Source organism: Podarcis filfolensis (genome assembly GCF_964270895.1).
Source record: "Podarcis filfolensis genome assembly, chromosome: 14".
In the NCBI taxonomy this organism is placed as follows: Eukaryota; Metazoa; Chordata; class Lepidosauria; order Squamata; family Lacertidae; genus Podarcis; species Podarcis filfolensis.
The window spans coordinates 33,423,613-33,446,546 of NC_139616.1; the positions used below are offsets into that span (position 1 = coordinate 33,423,613).

The following is a 22,934-nucleotide window of genomic DNA, read 5'->3' on the forward strand; positions in this document are numbered from 1 at the left end:
AGAAGTATTTGCAACCAAATAAGGACTGAGTATGCTCAGTGAGAATAGAAAATTGAAAGGGGAAAACCAGAAAATCAAAGAGAGGGAAAATGGAATGGAATAGGCAGAGGAGGGTATGGCTGGCTATAACCCCTGAGCAGGAACATCTGCACTGCTTCAGTTAAGGCCTTTTTAAGGTAATGCCTCTCCCAATTTAGCCTCTGTGCCTGTGTAAATATCTGCACTTTTGATGTACAAGCAATAGAAATGAGTGAGAACTTATTTGACTTGAAATGAGCTGAATACATGAGTTGCCAAAAATCTGTAAAGAGAAAAACGTGAGTCAGCTTCATCCAGAATCCCCTTAAGAACAGGGGTAATGGGTGCTAAGGGACCAATCAGCTTTATGGGGTGACACATTCTCCTTAAGGAGAGAGGCTGCCCCGGGAGAAATTGCCGCAAAGTTCATTTATGGAAATTCTCCCTGTTTGGCTCACCAAGTCAAAATCCCACTCAGACAATAAACTTTGCAGTATGTGTTTGACTAGTGCCTGGGGAATCATATAATTTAGGTGGGGAGAGGAGGGAACCTGGGGGTCATCTTCTTGAACTTTCAGTTCAATGCAAGATCTAAGCGTACAGGATTGTCCTTCAAAAGGGCTTGCCAATTTGGTGGACTCCAAATCCCATGAGCCCCCAGCCAGCATGGCCAACAGCTAGGGATAAGAACATTATTTTTATATCACACACCTAATCCTGGTTGTAGTCATTAACAGACTTATGTTCCACAAACTTTTCTAACCCTCTTTTAAAGTCAACCAAGTCGGTGCCCATCACTGCTTCTTGTAGTGATGAGAATTGTATGAAAATACCTAAAATAATGCCTTCTCTAATACTGACTACCTTGGACCCTACAACTTGACAGGGCCTTTTCAGTGGTAGCTCCCTGGTTGTGGAATGCCCTCACTAGTGAGGTGTGCCTGCCTTCACCACTATTAACAGTTAGGAGGAATCTAAGCATTCCTGTTGACACTGGCTTTTGGTGGATGAAGAATACTGTTTCTGGAAACCTCAAGATCGTTGGAGGGAAGAACCTTTGTAATTGTAATTGCTTTTGGAATGTTTTAATCTAGAGATAGGGTTTTTTAAAGTTGTGCATCTGTTTGCCACCCTGGGCTTTTTGGGGAGGAGGGATGGGGTAATCATCACCATCACTTATTATTTATACCCCACCTATCTGGCTGTGTTTCTCCAGCCAGTCTGGGTGGCTCCCAACAGAATATTAAAAACACGATAAAAGATCAAACATTAAAAACTTCCCTAAACAGGTTTGCCTTCAGGTGTCTTCTAAAAGTCAGATAGTTGTTTTCCTCTTTGACATCTGGTGGGAGGGCGTTCCACAGGGCGGGCGCCACTACCGAGAAGGCCCTCTGCCTGGTTCCCTGTAGCTTCATTTCTCGTAGTGAGGGAACTGCCAGAAGGCCCTTGCAGCTGGACCTCAGTGTCCAGGCAGAACAATGGGGGTGGAGACGCTCCTTCAGGTAATGCTGCTGATTATGATAACATAAGAAGGGTTTGCCAGTTCAGGTCAATGGCCCATCTAGTCCAGCCAACCAGATGCTTGTGGGAAGCCTGCTAGCAATTCCTAGCAACTGGAATTCATAGGCATAGCACTTCCAACAGTGGAGATAGGCATCACAGCTAGTAGCCACCAATAACCCTTCCCTCCATGAATTTGTCCGAAATCTTCTTTTAAAGCCATCTAAGTTAGTAGCCATCACTGCCTCCTGTGAGAATGAATTCCATGGTTTCATAGGTCATAGAGTTGGAAGGGTCATCCAGTCCAGTCGCGGACGACTCTGGGATTGCGGCGCTCATTTTGCTTTACAGGCTGAGGGAGCCAGCGTTTGTCTGCAGACAGCTTCCGGGTCATGTGGCCAGCATGACTAAGCCACTTCTGGTGAACCAGAGCAGTGCATGTAAACACCACTTACCTTCCTGCCGGAATGGTACCTATTTATCTACTTGCACTTTGATGTGCTTTCGAACTGCTAGGTTGGCAGGAGCAGGGACCAAGCAATGGGAGCTCACCCCATCGCGGGGATTCAAACCGCTAACCTTCTGATCGGCAAGCCCAAGGCTCTGTGGTTTAGACCACAGCGCCACCCACAGCAAAACATGTCCCACAGCAAAACAACTCCACACCACCAGAAGTTCTTAAATTTAAAAAATTAAAGTTCTTAAAGCTCTCATCCATCCTGTTATTTAATGTTGATAGAAAACCTTCTGTACCTCCACTAATTCTCCATAGCCCTTATAATGTTCAAATCACTGCATTCCCATACTTTCCCCTCCCTTAATCCAGATTTTCTCATACCCTCTGCTTTTTGGACTATCCCTGGTATGAGAAAATCCAGACTGTGGGAGGGGAGAGAGTGGGAAGATCTATGAATCTCACATTTGGTGGAGAACATCACATGGGCAACAGAGAATTAATGGAGGTGCAGGAAACTTACTATCCATGTTAAACAACTGGATGGATGAGCACTACATTTCAATATGGACAGCCTGGATAGCTCCGTTGGTTAGAGCACAGTGCTGATAACACCAAGGTTGCAGGTTTGATCCCCGTATGGTACAGCTGCAAAGTCCTGCATTGCAGGGGGTTGAACTACGTAGATGATCCTCAGGATCCCTTCCAACTCTACAATTCTATTATTCTGTGCAATTAAGTACAAGATTAAGTTTTCTACTTAACTGTGATAGATGCATCTGGATGGGCATGCAATATACCTGTGTATCTAACTATGTGCTAATCTAGTTTAATTGCACAGTTGAGTTTGCGAGCCCTGTATCCCCAAAGAGTTAGCCTATTTCAAAGAAACATATTTAGAAAATACGTTTCCTCCAGAGTCTCTCTCTCTCCCTCTCTCTTGGTGAAAAACACCAAGAAGTTCTCCCCATGATTGGTATTAGATTTGGGGAGAGGAAATGGTTTGAATCCACTGTTTCTTTCAGAACACCATGAGAGTCCAACAGCATCTTAAGCAAGAGGGAAGTTTTGCTTCACCAGTCTTATATGGCTGACCCTTTCCCGTGACTCTGAAGTTCAGAATTAGGGAGGTCTACAAGAGGAAAAAGAGAAACTGCTTCTGCATACAGACTCTGTGCTGAGAATGTGATGATGACATAAAAAGCCATTCCTTCAGGTAAATGGGGGGGACGGGGACGGGACAGAAGGGGAGACAAAAAAAAAATTAAAACCTGATTCCTATTCCATTATGCTGACTGCAATTGCCAGTGTAACATTGCAATAATGTCTATATGAATACCACAAGATCTCAGCTGGAATTGTGTGCACAGTTGTGGTCACTGCACCAAAAGAAAAGAAAAGAGAAAGGCTCAAAAGGTGCTGAAAGGGGAAACCAAAATGATCAGGGGACTAGAAGAATTATTCTACAATAAATTATTCTACAATACAATGTTCCACTTTGGAAAAAGTTGAATTAAAGGAGAGGTATGATCAAGGTGTATAAAATGATGCATGGTTGTGGAGAAAGCAGGTAACAAGTCATTTTTCTCTCTCTTTCAAAACACTAGAACCCAGGGTGATCCAGTTTGGTAGAACGACCTACAGCTATGCTACCCTGAAGATGCGACATGTTAACTAATCTCAGTAGCTAAAGAGGGTCAGGCCTGGGGTGGGAAATAGCTTGAGGATACTGATTGCCATAGGGTATTTGCCCTTTCACTCTCAGTTCCGTTTTTACAAAGTTGCTTAACAAGCGTAACCGATCAAAGATTTTACAAAAGAGAAAAACGACATTACAAAATCTAAACCATGACCAACTGTACAAAAACAAAAAACAACAAAACTAAGAAGCTTCTATGTGCAGACCCCACAGAAAGTGTTCAAGTAAATACTGCAGAGATGCAGTATTTAAAGTAATAAAAAGAGAAAACGTTTAACAAATTTATATATCAGCCAGTCTTTTGACATAGTGTATATTGATTTCAGTATGGTTTTTGACAAAGTCCCCCATGATATTCTTGCAGAGAAGCTCATAAAATGTGGTCTGGGTGAGGTAACTGTTAGATGGATTTGTAGCTGGCTGGCTGACCAAATCCATTAAGTGCTTGTTAATGGTTCTTCATCGTCCTGGAAAAAAGTTACAAAGTAGGATTCTGCCGTAGGATTCTCTCATGGGCCCATTGTTGTTCAACATCTTTATCAATGACTTAGATGAAGGTGTTGAGGGGATGCTCATCAGATTTGCAGGTGATACCAAACTGGGAGGGTAGCGAATGCCACTGAAGACAGAATCAGGACTCAAAATGACTTTAACAGATTGGAGAACTGGGCGCAAGCTAGCATAATGAATTTCAAAGGGACAAATGTAGAGTTCTGCACTTAGGCAAGAAGTACCAGTTGCATAAATATAAGATGAGGGGCACCTGGGTTGCTAATAGTACACGTGAAAAGGATCTAGGGGTCTTTTTTTTATATATATATAAATTTTTTATTGGTTTTTCAACACATATTAAAAGACAATACAACACAATACATAAACAAACAAACAAACAAACATATAAACACGTATAATTTCTTGACCTTTCTTTCCTTGAACCTTCTTTCAGCGACTTCCCCATACCTCCCCTTTCTGCATCCCTGTTTTAAATCATTCCAGCAACCCCTAATTTCAATTTCTTATAGCACTTTCTTTAAATCTTTTTTCTCATATCCAATTGTTTGTCACTGCAATTCTATTTTGCATTACCCAAGACATTTTAACATTCATTAATTTTACAACAATTCTTAAGATAAACTTTAAATTTCTTCCAATCTTCTTCCACCGTCTCTTTCCCTTGGTCACGGATTCTGCCAGTCATCTAGGATCTAGGGGTCTTAGTAGACCACAAAGTCATGAGTCAACTCTGTGTGATGCAGCAGCAGCAGAAAATGCTAATGCTATTCTAGGCTGCATCAACAGAGGTGGTGTCCCGATCAAGGGAAGTAATAGTGCCACTCTATTCTGCCTTGGTCAAACTACACCTGAAGTACTGTGTCCAGCTCTGGGTGCCACAATTTAAGAGGGATGTTGACAAGCTGGGACGTGTGCAGAAGAGGACAACCAAGATGATCGAGGGTATTGAAAGCAAGCCTTATGATGAACGATTGAGGGAGTTGGGTATGTTCAGCCTGGAAAAGACAAGAATGAGATGAAATACGATAGCCATCTTCAAATATCTCAAGGGCTGTCACATGGAGGATGGGGCAAGCTTGTTTTTACTTGCTCTGGAGGGTAGAACTCGAACCAATGGATTCAAGTTCCAAGAAAAGAGGTTCCAACTAAACATCAGAAAGAACTTTCTGACAGCAAGAGCTGTTTGATCGTGGAAATCTCCCATAAGAGGTGGTAGACATGGATGATCTAGTTGAGATTCCCGCATTCCAGGGGTTGGACTAGATGAACCTCAGAGTCTCTTCCAACTCTATGATGCTATGACTTTCCTTCTATTGTTGGAATTTTTTGCATAAGCAATCAAGCCTCCGCCGACTCTCCCAAGCATGTAGCTGCATTTATTTCCTCTAGCTATTCTTAGCTTACATGCTAGTTTCTCTGCTACGGCCATCTGCCAAACCCTTTTATACCATGCTGTTAAATTAGCTCCTTTAAGATCCTTCCAAAAAGTGGCAATAGTCATACGTGCAGCTACTAATAAGATAGAGATGGGAAAGCCTCCATCTCAAAACCTGGAGAACTGCTGCCATTCAGTGCAGACAATCCTGAGCCAAATAGACCAATGATCCGACTAGGTATAAAGTAGCTTCCTTGGATGCAACAAGCTAAAACACTGGCAGGACCAAACATGGGAGCGTGTGTCGCTATGAAGCAAGGATTGGATGCAATCTGAAGTAGTGGATGGGAGGAAAGAGCTAATTGTGTTTTTCCACCTGGATCCACCTTTCTTTGGTTGTTTCTTTCCAGTGGATCTTGTTAAAAGACTGAAGATGGAAGACATCTGGAGAACTGTATGTTAGCTACCCATAACAGCAATATTTAAATAAAAATCAGGCAAATTAAAACCAGGAGCACAATACTCCACTCAGCATAGAAGAAGACAAAAGACTACTATTTAAGCCAGGGGTAGTCAACATAGTGCCCTGCACATGTTATTGGACTACAACTCCCATCATTCTTTACCCCATTGGGGCTGTTAGGAGTTAATTAGCCCTGATCAAAGCAGTGAACTGCGGCAGGAACACCCCCATTGCTTTTTTTCTTCCTTTAAAAAATTATCTGTTTCGTAAGTTCATTAGCAGCACTGAATAGATGCCAATTGCAAATACACTTGTAGGCAAGGTTGGCAGAACATATTCTTATGCAGGGAGCTGCAAGAAAAGGAAGGGGCCTGTATGAGAGGCAGGGTGTCTTATGAGGATCATGTGAGATTTATTAATGTATTTTAATTTCCCCCCTTTATTTCTGTTTGATATATTTGTTATTATTCTTTTTAGTTTAGTTGGAAATTTATGGTATATTAGGTTGAAAACCTTTAATAAAATTGATTTTTTTTTAAAGAACATTTTCTGATGCAGGTGGAAGATTTTTCAGTGCAAATTACCCTATGCGAAATAATTTTGGGGGGAAAGTGTTCTAATTTAAAATTTTCTAGAAAACTTGCATCCTTGGATCTAATAAGTCTAAATATCATGACAGACTGAGGCAAATGAAAGAGGTCTTCAGCTGGTACCATTGCCATAGCTTGACATTTATTGGCCTGTGGCAACATAGTAGCAGGCTTTTTTTCACTAATATCTCCAGTGTTAGGAAAAGCACTCCCTGCTATCAATACAAAAGACCCCCATCTCTACTGGCATTCCACCGGCTTTTGACAACTTGCCTGTTTACACAGGCATTATGTTTATTTCTCAAACCGAGTGCCTTGTTGTTAACTGATATGTGCTGTCTTATTGTACATTTTAATTGTGTAACTTGGTTTTTCTACTTCATGAACCACTTAAAATCCTATTTTGGCATTAAGCAGGATATATTAGTAACGGTGGTGGAAGCAGCACTCAAGAGGGCTGCAACTCTGTGGTAGAGAACATGTTCTGCATGAAAATTCAATCTCTAGTGGTTCCAAAAAGGGCTGAGGAATAGCCCAGTATGAAATTGTGGAGAGGTGCTACACATCAGTGGGCCAAGGCTCATGCTTGCCATAAGGCAGTTACTTGTGTTGAAAAGCCTCCAAGGCTCCTCTAGAGCCTCCTACTTAGGTAGATTTGTGCACGTGGTGGTCCCCACATCCCAATCAGCTACCTTACACCGACTTCAGTTTCCCAAAGCAGCACAGAGACAAGAGGTTTTTTTAAAAAATATAAGAAACACATTTATTTTAAAACAAATTAAAAAGGTGAGCGATTGGGGGACAAAACAGTTCTGTAATCTATTGTCAGTGGAAGTTAAATGATGCATCCCATCTTGGCATAACAGGGAGCTACAGAGCTCTGAGACAGAAGTCACAGGTATAGTCTCAACCATCTCCTGTCAAAAGGGATCTCAAACAGCAGGGGGAGCAAACCCAGTGGAAAGAAACAGAAGTGGGTTGGCTGGTCTGTCACAGCATGTAGGGCAGGTTGTGGCAACTTGTGGCCCCCTAGGTGTTGTTGGACTCCGACTCCCATCTGTCCCAGCCAGCCTGGCCAGTGGTCAGGGATGATGGAAACAGTAATTCAGCAACATCTGAAGGGCGACAGATTTAACTCAGAGAGGTAGTCAGAGAATGAGGAAAACAAAGTGGTATGGTTCTCTATTTCTTTTTCCCATTGACAGCAGTTTAAATGCAGGCACTTAGTTGCAACAACAGCTTCCATTTCTAATTGAAAGCTGAAGATGGCATTTCAGCAGGGTTAAGATCGCAATGCGTTTTGAGAAGTCAGAAATGAGATTGACGGAAATGACTACTAGGTATCTTTGCATTGGACTGCAGATGTGCCAATCCTAGTCAACTGGGTATTATGCTATGTATTGCTGCTATGGGATGCAAGTGTGTGTAGACTCTCTTCATGGGCATAGCTTATAGGGGCTGTCAAGATGAGTTCTTGCACTTTTGACCACTAAACCACTATTGTTCTTCCCACAGAAAAGTATAGAAATGAAAAACATAACCGTCATCACAGAATTTGTTCTCTTGGGGTTCCCTTTCTCCCCACTGGCCCAAGTCTTCCTCTTCATTATATTCCTTGTGATCTACACCGTAACTCTGATTGGAAATATTGCTGTAATCACTTTGACCAGCCTGGATCACCACCTTCAAATGCCCATGTACTTCTTCCTCTGCAACCTGGCAGTCTTGAATATCATTTGCACTTCGGCCGTTGTCCCCAAAATGCTCATGAACTTCTTGGTGACAAGGAAGTCCATCTCAGCAGAGTTGTGTGAGGCTCAGATGTATATCACGCTGTTCCTAGGGGCGGCAGAATGTATCTTCCTTGCCGTGATGGCAATCGACCGATACGTCGCCATCTGCCACCCGTTGCGCTACTCTGTTCTAATGAACAAATCGGTTTGTATCGGCATGGCTGCTGGGTCTTGGCTCAGCACCTTCCTGGGGTCAGTGGTTCCACTCTTCGTCCTCAAGCTCCCTCTCTGCGGCTCCAATGTCATTGACCACTATTTCTGCGAAGTCCCAGCCATGCTTCAGCTGGTGTGCGCTGACACCTCTATGAGCGAGAGTGCAATGTACCTGGGGGGCATAGCGACGGAGATCATCCCCTTTCTCTTGATCGTACTCTCTTACGTACGCATCATTATTGCCATACTGCGACTCGCCTCTGCTGACAGCAGGCAGAAAGCTTTCTCCACCTGCTCAGCGCACCTGACAGTGGTGACTATCTTCTACACGACTGCCATGCTCATGTATATGCGGTCGAAGGGGCAGCGCACGCCGGAAGAGGACAAGGCCATCTCGGTCTTCTATACTATCATCAACCCCATGATAAACCCGATCATATACAGCCTGCGCAATAAAGATGTCAAAGAAGCCTTGATGAGAGTCTTAGGACAAAGCAAAATGGCCAAGGTTTAAACGAGGCAAAGCTTGAACAGAGGCAAAGCTTCTTTCCACCTTGGGCCAAGATCTCCAAGTCCTACTATTTCATCAGCCAAGCCTGTTTGGTCCTTTCGCTTGCAATACAAATGTCTACCCTGAACAAAGAGATCCCAAAATGAAATATGATTGAACACTCAAGGCATTGTTTTAAACATGAAATCCAAATACCAGCATGACCCCTTTTTCAAAGGAGGAGGAAAATGCTAAATGTACTGTAACACAACATACGCCGTGGAGTTTAAGGTTTCAGACCCCGCATGTTCTGGGTAAAATTCTCCATTTCATGTTCAAATACAGTGGTACCTCGGGTTAAGTACTTAATTCGTTCCGGAGGTCCGTACTTAACCTGAAACTGTTCTTAACCTAAAGCACCACTTTAGCTAATGGGGCCTCCTGCTGCTGCCGCGCCGCCGGAGCACAATTTCTGTGCTCATCCTGAAGCAAAGTTCTTAACCTGAAGCACTATTTCTGGGTTAGCAGAGTCTGTAACCTGAAGCGTATGTAACCTGAAGTACCACTGTACCAGTTATAAAGTGAGGTAGGAAACAAATAACACACATCGCAATATGGTATCTCCTTTGAACGTGAAGAAGTTATAAAGGTACTTTCCAAGATTCACAGTAACATGTTTCCACTTCAAATAGGGAATTACCAGCTTGCAACTTAGGCAACAATAACTGAAGGCACCACAACCTACTTCATTACTGCATTTTAAAAAAACAACAGTGAAGCAGTAAGTAGATACAGAACAACATTGGCTCAATCCACAGCATAGAAATTAAGAGGAAAAAGTGGAAAAATTGCATAAGCCTATAACGAAGCTCCAGATAAAACTTTTTATTCACCATATAAAATCACTTTTTCTTTTGTAAAAAGAATTTTTGATATACAAACACGCTTGTGGTGTTACAGATTTTGAGAATGTGCAAGTTATAAATTAACTTCAAAGTCGTATCAGCTTAACTGCTGCTAAAAAGAGGAAGCACTGTCTGCTCCCAACTTTCATCCCACCGCAGCTGCTTGGTTGTGCAAAGATTCCTTCGGAATAAATTGAGCTTGCCTTCTGCAGAAGAATATTCCAAGAAAAGCATCTGCAAGGTTAGAAAGAGTGAGTGAAACAGATTAATACAGTATACAGGAAAATGGAAAAATATTCTACTTTCTATAACCTGCAATTATGGAAAGATGCAGGTATTTTTCCCAGATAAAACTACATTGAATCAATTGCTTCCTCAACAAACAAACTGATGTCTCACTAGAAAAGTACCACCTTCAAAATTGGCACATGAACAGTAATAATGTGATAAGTCCCTGGGATTATCAAAGAACTGTTTACGCAAGTAAATTATAGTCAGAACTATGTATTCCAAGATTCAATAACCTAACCCATGCCAGATCATTATGAAATCTTGCTGACCTACTGAGAAAATAATGAAGGGCTTGAGGGGGGTGCAATTCTATACTCTATGCATCCTAACTAAATTGGTTGTGTTTGATTTTTTTTTTCCTTTAAGAAAATTGATTATATGTTTAGAATTCCATATACTGGAAAATCCTTAATAAAAAAATAATCAAGCTATATATTTTTAAAAGGACAACATATGCACAAGAGAGAGAGAGAGAATGAATGTCCCTTTCCACTTATTTAAAAGCAACTCCCTGCACATAGAAAGCTAGTGCTTCAGGGAGCATGTTAGCTTATATATTTCTCCTAATTTTCTATGATCAGGAAGTTTTTGTTTTTAAAATATGAAGCAGCATTCAAATATGAAACTTTCCTCCTGCCACCAAAACATCCAGCTTCCTTGATGTTTCCAGAGCAATGAATGCTCAATGAGCCCCATCAGCAAGTCAAAGTTCTCTTTTTCTAAGTTACCTTCAGTTGCTCTGCAAGTTCGCTTGAGTCCCGGAACACCAAACCATTTACTTCATGCTTCACAAGTTCATGTATACTGCAAAAATAAGCAAAACAGCACTAGAAAGAATCTCAAAGTTGTTTTCTTCAGTGAGGGAGCGGGTTAACAGTTAACATACCACATTAATGCACCAGCCTGGTGCCTTCCAGGTATTTTGGACCACATCAGCCCCAAACACAGCACAGAAAAGCACAGCAAGATTTCCAAATTAAAATAAAAACAATAGTTTCTAACTAAAGGGAGCTGACAAGGACCTGTGAGCTGCCAGGGAGTATAAAAAAAACAGAGGAATCTGCAAGGAGCTCCAGACTGGCTGCAGCCTGAACAGGAGCATTCTGCAACTTTTTTTTGCAGGGCCCATTTGTAGTAACAACCACCACCAATAATAATAAACAAATAAAGATCTCAAAGAATAGAGAGATGGGTTAACCAACAAGGGATACACAAGATGGGGGAATAGCTGTAACTCATCGGTAGAGCATCTGCTTTGCATGCAGAAGGACTCAGCTTCAAATCCCATTATCCTCAGGCAGGGCTGGGAAAGACTCCCTGCCTGAAACCCCTGAGAGGTGCTGCCTGCCAGTGTAAACATTACTGCACTAGATGGACCAATGGTCTAACGCCAGGTTCTTTTGAAACGCTGAAACACACAGGTGTGCTCTTACCACTGGAAGTGCACTGCACACACAGGCAAGCAGCAGCCAAACATGTCCACGACCTTCATAGGTAGATCCAAGCCACTAGAGGACATATGAAGACAGACGCCCAAGTCAGCTGAGCCTGTAAGAGAAACCAACCCCGCATTGAGTATATTCTGCAAATGAGTTTTGTTTTGTTTTTTGTAGCTGCTCAAGTAATGGATGGCTTGTCACTGGGGGAAAAAATGAGGCATACAAATCAAGTGGTATTGAGGCCTGCCAAGGAGGAGTTGTGGGCCAGTTAAAATGAGGCACGCAGGAACTGTACACCAGCTCTTGCATAGCACCCACTTGAAACTGTTTCACTGTCGCTCAAACATTCCCAAGCCCAGGTCACTTAGGAACCTGAGCCAGAATACAAGACCCTCTCTACTGACATCTTCTTCCCCCCAGATCATCTCAGGTGCCAAGACCAGCAGAGAGGGACCTTCTTTGTAGTTCCACTGCCCTTGGAGTTTCTAGGAGTGGTGGCCTGGGGGAAGCCATTCTCACTGGCAGCCTCCATGCTGTGGGATACCTCCCCCCACTGCAGAGGTAATTCTGGTGCCTTCCATTATGTAGCTTCCATTGTATGCTGAAGAGACAGTTCTTTACCTTAGCCAATTTGTACAAATCACTGCCATCTTGTTTTCCCTCTGCCCTGCCAGTCAGCACCCTTGTGGAGAAGAAAAGGGAGGAAAGGGTGCAAGTTCCTCTCCTACTTCAAAGGACCCATTTCAAGTGGGTCGGGACATCTGGCTGTTAACCAGAAGGTTGGTGGTTCAAGCCCACCCAGGGATGGCTGTGGGCAGGATTCCTGCAATGCAAGAGGTTGGACTAGATGACCCTTGGGTCCCTTCCAACTCTACAATTCTATGATTCTATTATTCAAAAGCAGGTTCTGCTATCACAGTCCTGCAATGGACCACTATCCTATACTCCGAAGATCTCATGAGTCTGCTCCTGTAAATTTTCAAAATGGCACATTGAAGCACACTGAGAATTCGAAGACCTTCCTTACCGAGCAGAAGGGGGTAATCCTCTGCTTCCAGCCAGGGAGTACAGATCTGGATATGCTTGAAATGCAGCTCTGCAATCAGCTTGTTGTAATACTCCTTCAGAGGCCCTTTGCCTTTTTAAATGAAAGAAAATGAACAAAACGGTTTGCTGCTGATCCAAAAGGGAGCATTGTGAGAGTTATCATCCTCTGGGCAAGATTTCATTTGAATGCCCAGAACCAGCGTGGTGCCATGGTTATAGAATGTCAGGCTATGAGCTGGGAGAACAGAGTCAAAATCGCTGCTCAGCCTTGGAGCTCACTGGGTGACTTTGAGCCAGTCGCAGTCTCTCAGTCTAGCCTACTGCACAGGATTGTAGCCAAGATAAAGCACAGAGGGGGGAGAAACATGCCACCTGGAGTTCCTTGGGAGGAAAGGTAGGATGTAAATGTAACAATTATATAGTTCTCCCGGGGGGGGGGGGGGCTGACACCATGCCAGCAACCTAGGGCAAGCGGCTTAAGGCACAAACCGAATACAGTGGTACCTTGGGTTATATACGCTTCAGGTTACAGAAATAGTACCTCGGGTTAAGAACTTTGCTTCAGGAGAAGAACAGAAATGGTTTTCCAGCGGCGCGGCAGCAGCAGGAAGCCCCATTAGCTAAAGTGGTGTTTCAGGTTAAGAACAGTTTCAGCTTAAGAACGGACCTCCAGAACGAATTAAGTACTTAACCCAAGGTACCACTGTACAAAAATGAAAGCAGGGTCCTCACTAATGCACTCAACACACAGAGAGCTCTGGCGCTCACAGAAACTTCCTTGCTTCTTCAGTGGTGGTGGAGAAAATGGGTTTCCCAGTATGAATATATAAGATGAAAAGAAGACAAATGATTTAAAAGCTGCTACCTGTTATCACACACACAAGAGGAGGAAGCTTTGCTCCATCGTTGAGATAGCGTTCATATTCTGTGCAACAAAAAAACAGTAAGAGTTGTGACTTTACCAAAACCATCATTGGAAAAAAGTGACAGGCTACAAAAGGCAACCTTTTTTTATTTTTAACAAGTTTGGGATTTCTACAGCAAGCAGGAAGACTGAGGTGGGAAGAGCTACAGTCTTACAGCCAAGATTGTTTGTAGACAGATCCCAAAGTGAATCTGCACCAATAGGAGAGAAAAAATTGGGGGGGGGAGAGTGGGCACCCTTGTAGTTGCTACCTATTTTTTAGTTTAGGCATCTAGATGTCACCCTATAACCAAGTTTTCAGCATGCCTTGATAAGAGTATTTTAAGTCAAGAATGACGCAGAAGGAAACTTTGTAGCCAACACCTGAATCCCAGATATGCACAGAACACATGTGGCAATGCAAACAGAACTGTTCCCCATAAGAGAACAAGCCTGTTCTCTGATGGGGGCCTTTTCCTTGGTGCTCTCACTGCTCTCGCTTTTTCTGATAGACATGTTGGAACTGCTGGTCCCAGTCCTCTGCTGAGAAAGATGCTCTGCCAGGGTAGAAGAGCATGCAGCTGCCACTGCTTTTCTCTCCAGCCCCCCTTTTCTTCTTGCAGCTGTGGGCAGGAGAAGTGGAAGACTGAGGTTCACAGGATTGAGGAAACAATAGCTTTGGTTGCAGTAGGGGGTAACCACAGTTGAGTTCTGCTTATTAGCATTCAAGGAGGTGTGTTCACCTATGCAAATGTCTCTCCCCCACTGCTCAAAATACCCTCCCCACTCTTAGGCACCTAATAGTACACTGTTCCCAGAAAGTGAAGAAAGGAAGAGGATAGACCACAGTTCCTGCTTTCTGATCCAGTTGCCAATTCCGCTAATGCAGGGATGGGGAATCACTTTCAGCAGGAGGGCCAGAACAAATCAAATTATGGGCAGCCCACACTGTTGAGGCCGCCTGTGCCTCCAGTGACAGCAGTGGATCCAGGTTTGCTTGTTTAGAAAGACAGAATGCTTCCTTAATAACCCACCTTCTAAAGCTCTTAATAGGATGGAAAAATCTTCATCTTCTAGAAAAGGGAGAAAAAGTTTGCAGTTAATATACAAGAATCACAGCGATAACTCTGGTTTCACCTGAAGCAATTCTGCTTTTGAGTGCTGTCTCTGTAGCAACTGTATAACGTAGAGCAAATGAGGCAATCAACACGGTGCTTCTCTCTTGTACAGCCAAAGGGGCTCACAGCAGCTAGAAGACATGCAGCTAAAGTAATCTCTTCTGTATTTGTCACATTCATTCAAATAGCAATGTATTCTGTGTTGGCATTAGACATGTTTAAGCCCACTGAGACCAACTCTGAAATCAACTCCAAATGCCTTGTGCATTTGCTGGATTCCTTAAGGCCTTTTGACTATTCCACTGGCTCTTCCACAACTGTCTCCCAACAGAAGCTAACTGAACTGTTTTGCCATTATAAGAACTTTGTAACCTTTAAGAAACCGCTGCCTGAGGTTGCTCATTTTCATCTTCCCTTCCCATCCCTTTTAGCTTTTGTGTCTTGTCTTCTTGAGTGGAAACCTGAGGGCAGGGATTCATTTACTCTATAAGCAGCTCTGGGAGCCATTTTGACTGAAAGAGTTAAAATGCTTTAAATACATAAAATGACTGTCTACAAACTTTACACACACAGATGATCCCAATATATTTTGGTGCCTAAGGGAGAAGACTCAAAGAGTCTCCCAACCATATACTGTAATCCTAAATAAATTGTACTCCCTCAAAATATTCCATCTTACCCTGCCTAGTCCTAGGGTCAGCTCTGTTACTTTTACTAGGGAAAAGAATGGAGCTCTGACATAAATAAAAAAATAAACCCAGTTTATATTAGGCTGCCGTGTGCTCCAGGTCACTTATTTCATCCTGTCAATTTCAAAACTGCTTCATAACCTACAAACATTAATTAAAACTCAATTAATATTTGCTAATAAAACAAATGTTTTCCAAACATTTGCAAGTAGACTGTGAAAACCAAGCAACATCATCATGAAGGGAATGAAGGGGAAGAGAAAGGCTGTTGAAAAGTTAGTGGCCTAACAACAGTTTTTGGAGAAATTCTAGTACAGAACAAGACAATGTTTATGTTATACTCTTCATGTGGAGCTTTATGTTCACAGCTCCTGCCCACATGATGAGATTATATTTTTCAACACAGCCATACATGATCAGAAATCCAAGGAAAGAGGGACATGAAAATTATCCTCTCCTTGGAAGTGGGATGCAATCAGCTTCTGTAAACAACCATGATTATGTACTTCCGCTAATTTTTAAAAAAAGGATTCCAAGCAATCTTGAAGTTTTCTCTGCTCAAGTACTTGGTACACAGTTAGTGCAAAGTCTTACAGCGGGAGTGGGGCACCTTTCCAGCCCAAAGGCAGCATTCCCTTCTAGAGGAAACATTGCCGTGGGGGGGGGCAGAGCCAGGGGCAAAAGAGATGGGAACTGCAAATGTGAATTTTAACTTTCTACAATAGGCTAGTTTCTACTCCCAAACCCCTCTCCATCCAGACAAGCAAGAAGCATTATCAGAGGTTCAAGAGCACATTCCAGCCAGGCCAAAATACCCAAGCATATGAAGCAGGGCTGGTGAGAGGTGTGGCTTAGGAGGGGGTGTGGCCTACGGAGAGTCCCAGGGGCCAGGCAAAGAGACCTGGAGGGTTGCATTTGGCCCTGGACCTGAGGTTCTGCATCCCTATTTTACAGCTTCATGTACAAGCATCTCAAGCATACTGTATGGAAAGATACACAGACAATGGTATAGAGCCAAGACCTGTCCAGCTGGTGCTGCTGATGAGGAGAGCTGGCCGGCCCATGCAGTGCATCACGTTTCCGCTCCTGGTGTCTAGTTGTGTAAAGGCAGTTTTCTCAACATCACCTGGGAGGCTGGACTCTGCTCTGAGGAGAAACAGGATTCTGAAGACTAACCTTCAAAGAACATGTGTGATCAGCAAAAGCACACGCGCCAAACCAAACATTATAGCTCCCAAAATCAGATTAATGGAAGCCATAAAGGTCAGCTCCATATTTAGGCAGGAGATGTTGTCAATATTTATCCCTTCTCAAAGTTCCCTACTAAGCTCCTCAACCCATTAGTATTTAACCAAGCTGCCTTGGTACCAAATGAACACAAAGCATTGTTACTAACTCATGCAGAGCATAGTTAAATTATGGAACTCATTCCCACGGCAGGCAGTGATGGCTAATGTAAAGGTAAAGGTGCCCCTGACCGTTAGGTCCAGTCGCGGACGACTCTGGGGTTGCAGCACTCATACTGCTCTATAGGCCGAGGGAGCTGGCTTTTGTCCACAGACAGCTTCCGGGTCATGTGGCCAGCATGACTAAGCCGCTTCTGGTGAACAAGAGCAGTGCACGGAAATGCCATTTACCTTCCCGCCAGAGCAGTACCTATTTATCTACTTGCACTTGACGTGCTTTCAAACTGATAGGTGGGCAGGAGCTGGGACTGAACAACGGGAGCTCACCCAGTCGCAGGGATTTCAGCCAGCCCTAGGCTCTGTGGTTTAGACCACAGCGCCACCCACGTCCCATTGATGGCCAACTTAGAAGGCTTTAAAAGAGGAGTTTGGCATATTAATGGAGGAAAAGGCCATCCATGGCTACCAGCCACAATGGCTATGCTCTGCCTCTATAGTTTGGTGGCAGTAATGCTTCTGTATACCAGTTGCTGGAAACCACAGGGAGGCAGAGGGATCTTGTGCTCAGGTTCTATTTGAGGTTTGCCCACAAGCATCTAGTTGGCCACTCTGAGAACAGGATGCTGGACTAGTTGAGCCACTGGCCTGATCCAGAAGGCTCCTCCTGTGTTCTTAAGCACGCCAGTTCCAAACTAGGTAGGAGTGTATACAACAGCACATTTTAACTTACACAAGTTGGCCTTTAAACGGAGCATATTCTTTGGCTAGTTTCATGAACAACTTATGCTGATCGATCAATGGCGTTTCCTTGAAGAAAGAAGCTGGCTTGTCATAGAGGGTTGTCGCTCTGCAACGCAAAGGGGCCCAGGAGTCAAAACAATAAAGATATAAATCAGATACTATACTTGATCTTAGCCAAAATGACAATAATATTACTTATATATCTATATAATAATGTATGGAAATGTAACTACGCTATATTTAGCATATTTTATCTTTTTTTCTTATTGTATTCTTTATGTTTTGCTTTCTTTGTTTTTCTCTTCGCTTTATTTCTTCCCAGTGGCGTAGCGTGGGGGGTGCAGGGGGGGCCAGCCGCACCGGGCGCAACATCTGGGGGTTAGGGTTAGGGGGTGCAAATCCATGGGTTAGGGGGCGCAAATCCACGGGTAAGGGGGCGCAAATTACTTGCCTTGCCCCGGGTGCTGACAACCTTGCCCCGGGTGCTACGCCACTGTTTCTTCCAACTGAAATTATCTTAATAAAATATTAATATATATATAAAAAATCGGTGAATGTAAAAAGGTACTATAGAAGTGCCCTGGAAATATTTTTACACAAAATTAAGGCAGGAAAACTATGGGCAGATGTTATGTTAGAGAAGAGAAAGGGTACATGTGGTGAGAGCACTTGAGGCTTCATCCATGCTTGATATTCACACACTGGGCATCACATCTGAGTAGGCTAATGCAGCTAGGACCCTGTGATTTTGTGGGGCAAGATCCCAGGGGTTGAGGCGAAGCACTTTGGGCTAAACCTCTGTAGGCCCCTCAGTAAACCTAACATTCAAAGTGCTGGAGGAAGTGACCCTGCTCTCCCATTTGTTCTTATGATATGCATACTTTCATATGCTGTTTTTCAATACAATAAGGTTCAAAGAAATTTGCAGAGACAAAAAATACCAATATTAACAATATTATATATAAGTTATGTTTTAGTTAATTGTTAATATTAACAATATTGTTAATATTCCACTGGCTCTGCTGGATATTTCTATACGGTCTAGTAAAGGTCCTTGCAACACATACTCATTTGGTAGAGCCAATTGTGAGCCACTCATTTACCTGATGTTACAGTTCACCAGAAGATCCTCTTTCATTGAGTTAGTCACACAAATGTTATAGTCAGACAGGCGCCCAAAGAATTCTTCATACCTGAAATAAATTGAATGTCCATCAGTTACTAAATACTGGTTCTACTAACCCATCTCAGATGCTTTCATGGGAATATAAGTTTATTCCCCGGTTGCAATGCCTTTTTTAAAAAATAAAAAATAAAGCAAAATCATATGCTTCATTTCTCAAATCCATTTAAACCTCAAAAATGCAATATATGTTCATGTATTTCCTATACACAATTCCTCATAACCTGGGAATTCAATGGTCTCACACACTAAAAACAACAACCTGAGAATAACGTCAAACCTAAAAAGTTGCCCACCACATAACGTCATGGCCCAACTCCATCTCAAAACATTTTCAGCAGCTTTTATGCTATTACCCTATGAATAACTACTTAGAAGTAAACTCCACTGAGAGAGCTGGATCCAGACTATATTAACTGCATGAAATTCCCACTGAAATAATTGAGATTTAAGTCTTGCTGTGGCCTGAAGTTTTCACATTGATTTCAATGGAACCCATGTTCAATTAACTTAGTCCAGATGCAGCCCACTGCATAAAAGATGGCAGCCATAGGCTTGACTAGCTTTAGCTGGAGCGGGGCCCCCATTTGTTATCACGAGATACACACCAACAATTTTATCCACATGCTATGTAAGGCAGAGACTATTCTAGTATGTGACTAATAAAATCAATATCAATATGATAACATGTTCAAATATAGCAAACCTGTCCTGTTTACCTAAATACAGGACAACTGCATCTTAAGCAGGGGTTCGGTTCAAAGGGTTCTACGTATACACAAAAACAGTGTATATCCAAACTCTTGGAGCCACTCTTGGAGCAGGGGAGAGAGAGAATCCCCAATACTCCCAGAGTCCACATGGCGAGCAAGCCTTGCCCAGCAAGCAAGGTGGAGAGCTTACCAAGCTCTTTTCATGCCAGGTAACCCAAGTGGATCTGGCACAAAAACAGCTTTCAAGCTCTCTGCCTTGCTTGGATTTAACTTGTGCATTTTCAACCAGTCTGCCTTCAACCACGTATGGCTGCCAGTTAACTGTGTGTAAGATGTGATCATACTGTATTCACCTTCAGCAATGCACTGCATGAGGCCAGTTGCTAATGGATGTACAAATATTTCATCAAGTTTCTAGCGCTTCTGAAATACTCACAAAGGAGCATTACGAGGGAGTGTGGTGCAGTGGCTACTGTCAGACGAGGAAGATCTCACTCTGCCATGGTTCAAATGCCCACTGTCATGAAGTCACCTTGTGCCAATCACCAAATCTCAGCCTAAACTGCCTCCCAGGGTGGTTATACAGATAAAATGGGGGGACGGGGCAATATAGGACACTGTTCATAGGCCCTTTAAAAAGCACATGGGTTCAAAACCATCTTCTGTTGGGTTTCAAAACCATTATATTGACCCATAAGGAAGGAGATGGCTATTTTTAAACCTACATAAATACACGTGCACACGCACGCACGCGCGCACACACACACACACACACACACACATATAAAAAAATGAATAATCCCCATGGTTCACTGACGACTTGGCCAACGGTGTCTAATAAACTATAAACAGCTGTTGTACAAACCACTTAGCAATCCGGACAATAGGGTGCCTCGTTCCATGTGTGAGGCTCATTATGGTATAGCCGTAGTTGTGCCAATCGATGATGAGCTTACTGCTTCTTAGAAGACAAGCCACCCAGGTAACAGCTATGCTGGGCAGACCTGGAGGATTCTGGTCATAAAAATGAAGAGAAAGAGAGCCTGTTTCAGAGAGCAAGAGACAGTGCAATACCAAAGAATAAGAGCTCTTGCTTTCTTCCTCTGACTGGGCCTTTAACTCCTACCCAGAATGCCACATCTCTCTTCCGCTACCCTTCAAATATTTCCTCCTAAGTCTCATTTTCCCCAAAGCCTTTATCTCAGTGCCATAGGTCATATCAACACCACACATTTTAAGCACATGGCTTCCCCCTAAGAATCTTGAGAACTGTAGTTTAACACCCACAGAGATTGAATTACCAGTCCCTTTAACAAGTTACAGTTCCCAAGATTCTTTAGGATGTTTGGGTGCTAAGAGTCTCAGGTGAGCATCTTCTCTCAGTCCCATGAACATCAAAACCATTTTGTGGAATTCCCTCCCAAGAAAGTTTAGGCTGGCTGCTTCATTGTTATCCTTCTGCTGGCAGGCTAAGACCAAAAGACCCATCTAGTCCAGCAACCTGCTCTTACAGCTTTCACCATCACCTAATGATATTTGCTTGTGATTATATAATAACAGGCTGCTACCCAAATTAAAAAGTTAAGGCAAAAATGTAAGAATCTGCTCTAAGCACAAACCTTGGACTACTGCAGACAAAGCATACGTGTATCAATATTCCAAATATAGTATCCAACTTAAAACACACTTTAACTAAAACATTTCCCAACTGCCACTGCTTTAAAAGTGGTATGTTTTAAACAGACCTAGGAGACACAAAAACTGTATATAGTTCTCATGACGCATATGTACCTGGAGAAGTACATAGTTTGGTTTAGCTATCCTCAGCATTGTATACAATAGTTGGATGCTCTGTAAAATGACTTTTGCGATATACTGGAACATCTTTGGCCCAACTACAAGAGGAAATAAACAGTCATCAGAGTTGCAACACACATAATAAAACATGGAAAGCTGTTTACAATAAGTTCATTAAAAATACCAATAACAAACATTAAACACAAGTTACACAATATGTTTAAAATACAAAATAGCAAACAAATGCATTTTTTTCTCTCAAAGGAGCCTTGATTTAAAAACTGGTGCATCCTTTAAAAAAACAAAACAAAAAAACACCTCCAAATACTGCAACATTCACCATACCTTGCCAAATTTTGAGCTCAGAGATATGAACAATCTGTATGTTTCCATTACGTATAATCTCACTGTGTGGCTTTGTGCCTGAAAGAAAAGTAAACAATTAAGAAAATCCATCCAGCACATACATAAACAGAACAGAATGTGAAAGCAAATTAAGTGGGAACAGCAAATATGAATTCAGTATATAAGCCAGCAATGTGGGTGTTCTGGGGGCAAAAACCTATACACATATTAGGATAATTCAGTGTATACCTATGGCAGTTTAAAAGGACACCTACTGTTGAAGTAGTGGGGAACCTGTAGGCCTTCAGATGACATTGGACTCCAACTCCCATTATCCTTCATTGTTAGCCATGGAGTGAAGCTGATGGGAGTTGGAGTCTAAGGCCATCTGGAGGGCTACACATTCCCAATCCTTGTTACAACACCATTCAAATCATACTTCTAAATTTCCAGAGCAGAAAAGCATGAGGGCATGTGGTTGTCCAGGAGGACTTAAATGTGGGGGCAGCGGCTGTTCTTAAAGTCAGAGCTTTCAGCCCCTGGAGACATGCTGTGAATTATGACTCTTGAGCATATACAGAAAGCCTTTCTCCGGAACACTTTAAAGGAAGCCCTCTCTAAATGGTTGCCTCTGAGCATATGAAGAGTGCCCCTTCTTCCCCAAGCACTTAAACTCTCTCACATACCTGGAACATGGGTTAGCAAAAAAATATTAATAATAAGATGCATGGCTGGCTACATTAACAGCATTCTGTTAATAACAACAACAACAACACTGCCGTGCAAGAGTGCATCTGAACATATGCAGAGTACCTTTCACAACGCTTAAGCTCCCGCACATCTCTGCAATGAGGGTCCGCAAGATCCCCGGCTGCATACCTTAGCGGTATTCTGTTAAAAATAACAATGTAGTGCAAGAGTGCCTCTGAGCATATGTGGAGTGCATTTCATCGAACCAAAGGAAAGCGCAAAAGCCCTCGGACATCTTTTGGAACGAGGGGTTGTAGCAAGGCAGTAGGAGGCGTGGCTTCCAGGCTCGAAAAAGCCTCAGCACCTCGGACTCACCCGGGTACCCGATAAAGTCGACGCGGCGGCCGCGGCGGGCCAGCGACAGGGCGTGGTACTGCATGCGGGGGCTGCGGCCCAGGTCGCCCAGCACTACCACCGCCACGCGGTCTTCGGAACCAGCAGTCCGCTGCCGTTGCCATAGTAACAGGAGAAGCAGCAGCAGCAGCGTTAACGTCGCCGACCCGCAAAGCGTCAGCCAAAGGAGGGCCGCCATCTTGTGAGAGATAGAGTGGGAGGGCT

The 22,934-nt window shown here is 43.1% G+C and overlaps 2 protein-coding genes across 2 annotated transcripts; one reads left to right on the plus strand and one right to left on the minus strand.

Annotated features, from left to right (window-relative positions):
• Nucleotides 1-7,354: 7,354 nt before the first annotated feature.
• On the plus strand, nt 7,355-9,387 carry LOC310748973 (olfactory receptor 10A7-like). The gene has a single exon (XM_083585370.1). It carries the CDS (start codon nt 8,140-8,142, stop codon nt 9,070-9,072), a length of 933 nt encoding a protein of 310 aa, XP_083441496.1. The 5' UTR covers nt 7,355-8,139; the 3' UTR covers nt 9,073-9,387.
• Nucleotides 9,388-9,918: 531 nt separating this feature from the next.
• ALG1 (ALG1 chitobiosyldiphosphodolichol beta-mannosyltransferase) lies at nt 9,919-22,916 on the minus strand. The gene is made up of 13 exons (XM_083585287.1): nt 22,692-22,916; nt 21,627-21,704; nt 21,276-21,379; nt 20,350-20,498; nt 18,692-18,781; nt 17,578-17,694; nt 16,463-16,587; nt 14,669-14,707; nt 13,596-13,655; nt 12,711-12,821; nt 11,678-11,792; nt 10,973-11,048; nt 9,919-10,187 (listed from the first exon to the last, which is right to left on the minus strand). Exons 1-13 carry the CDS (start codon nt 22,906-22,908, stop codon nt 10,056-10,058), a joined length of 1,413 nt encoding a protein of 470 aa, XP_083441413.1. The 5' UTR covers nt 22,909-22,916; the 3' UTR covers nt 9,919-10,055.
• Between the last annotated feature and the right edge of the window lie 18 nt (nt 22,917-22,934).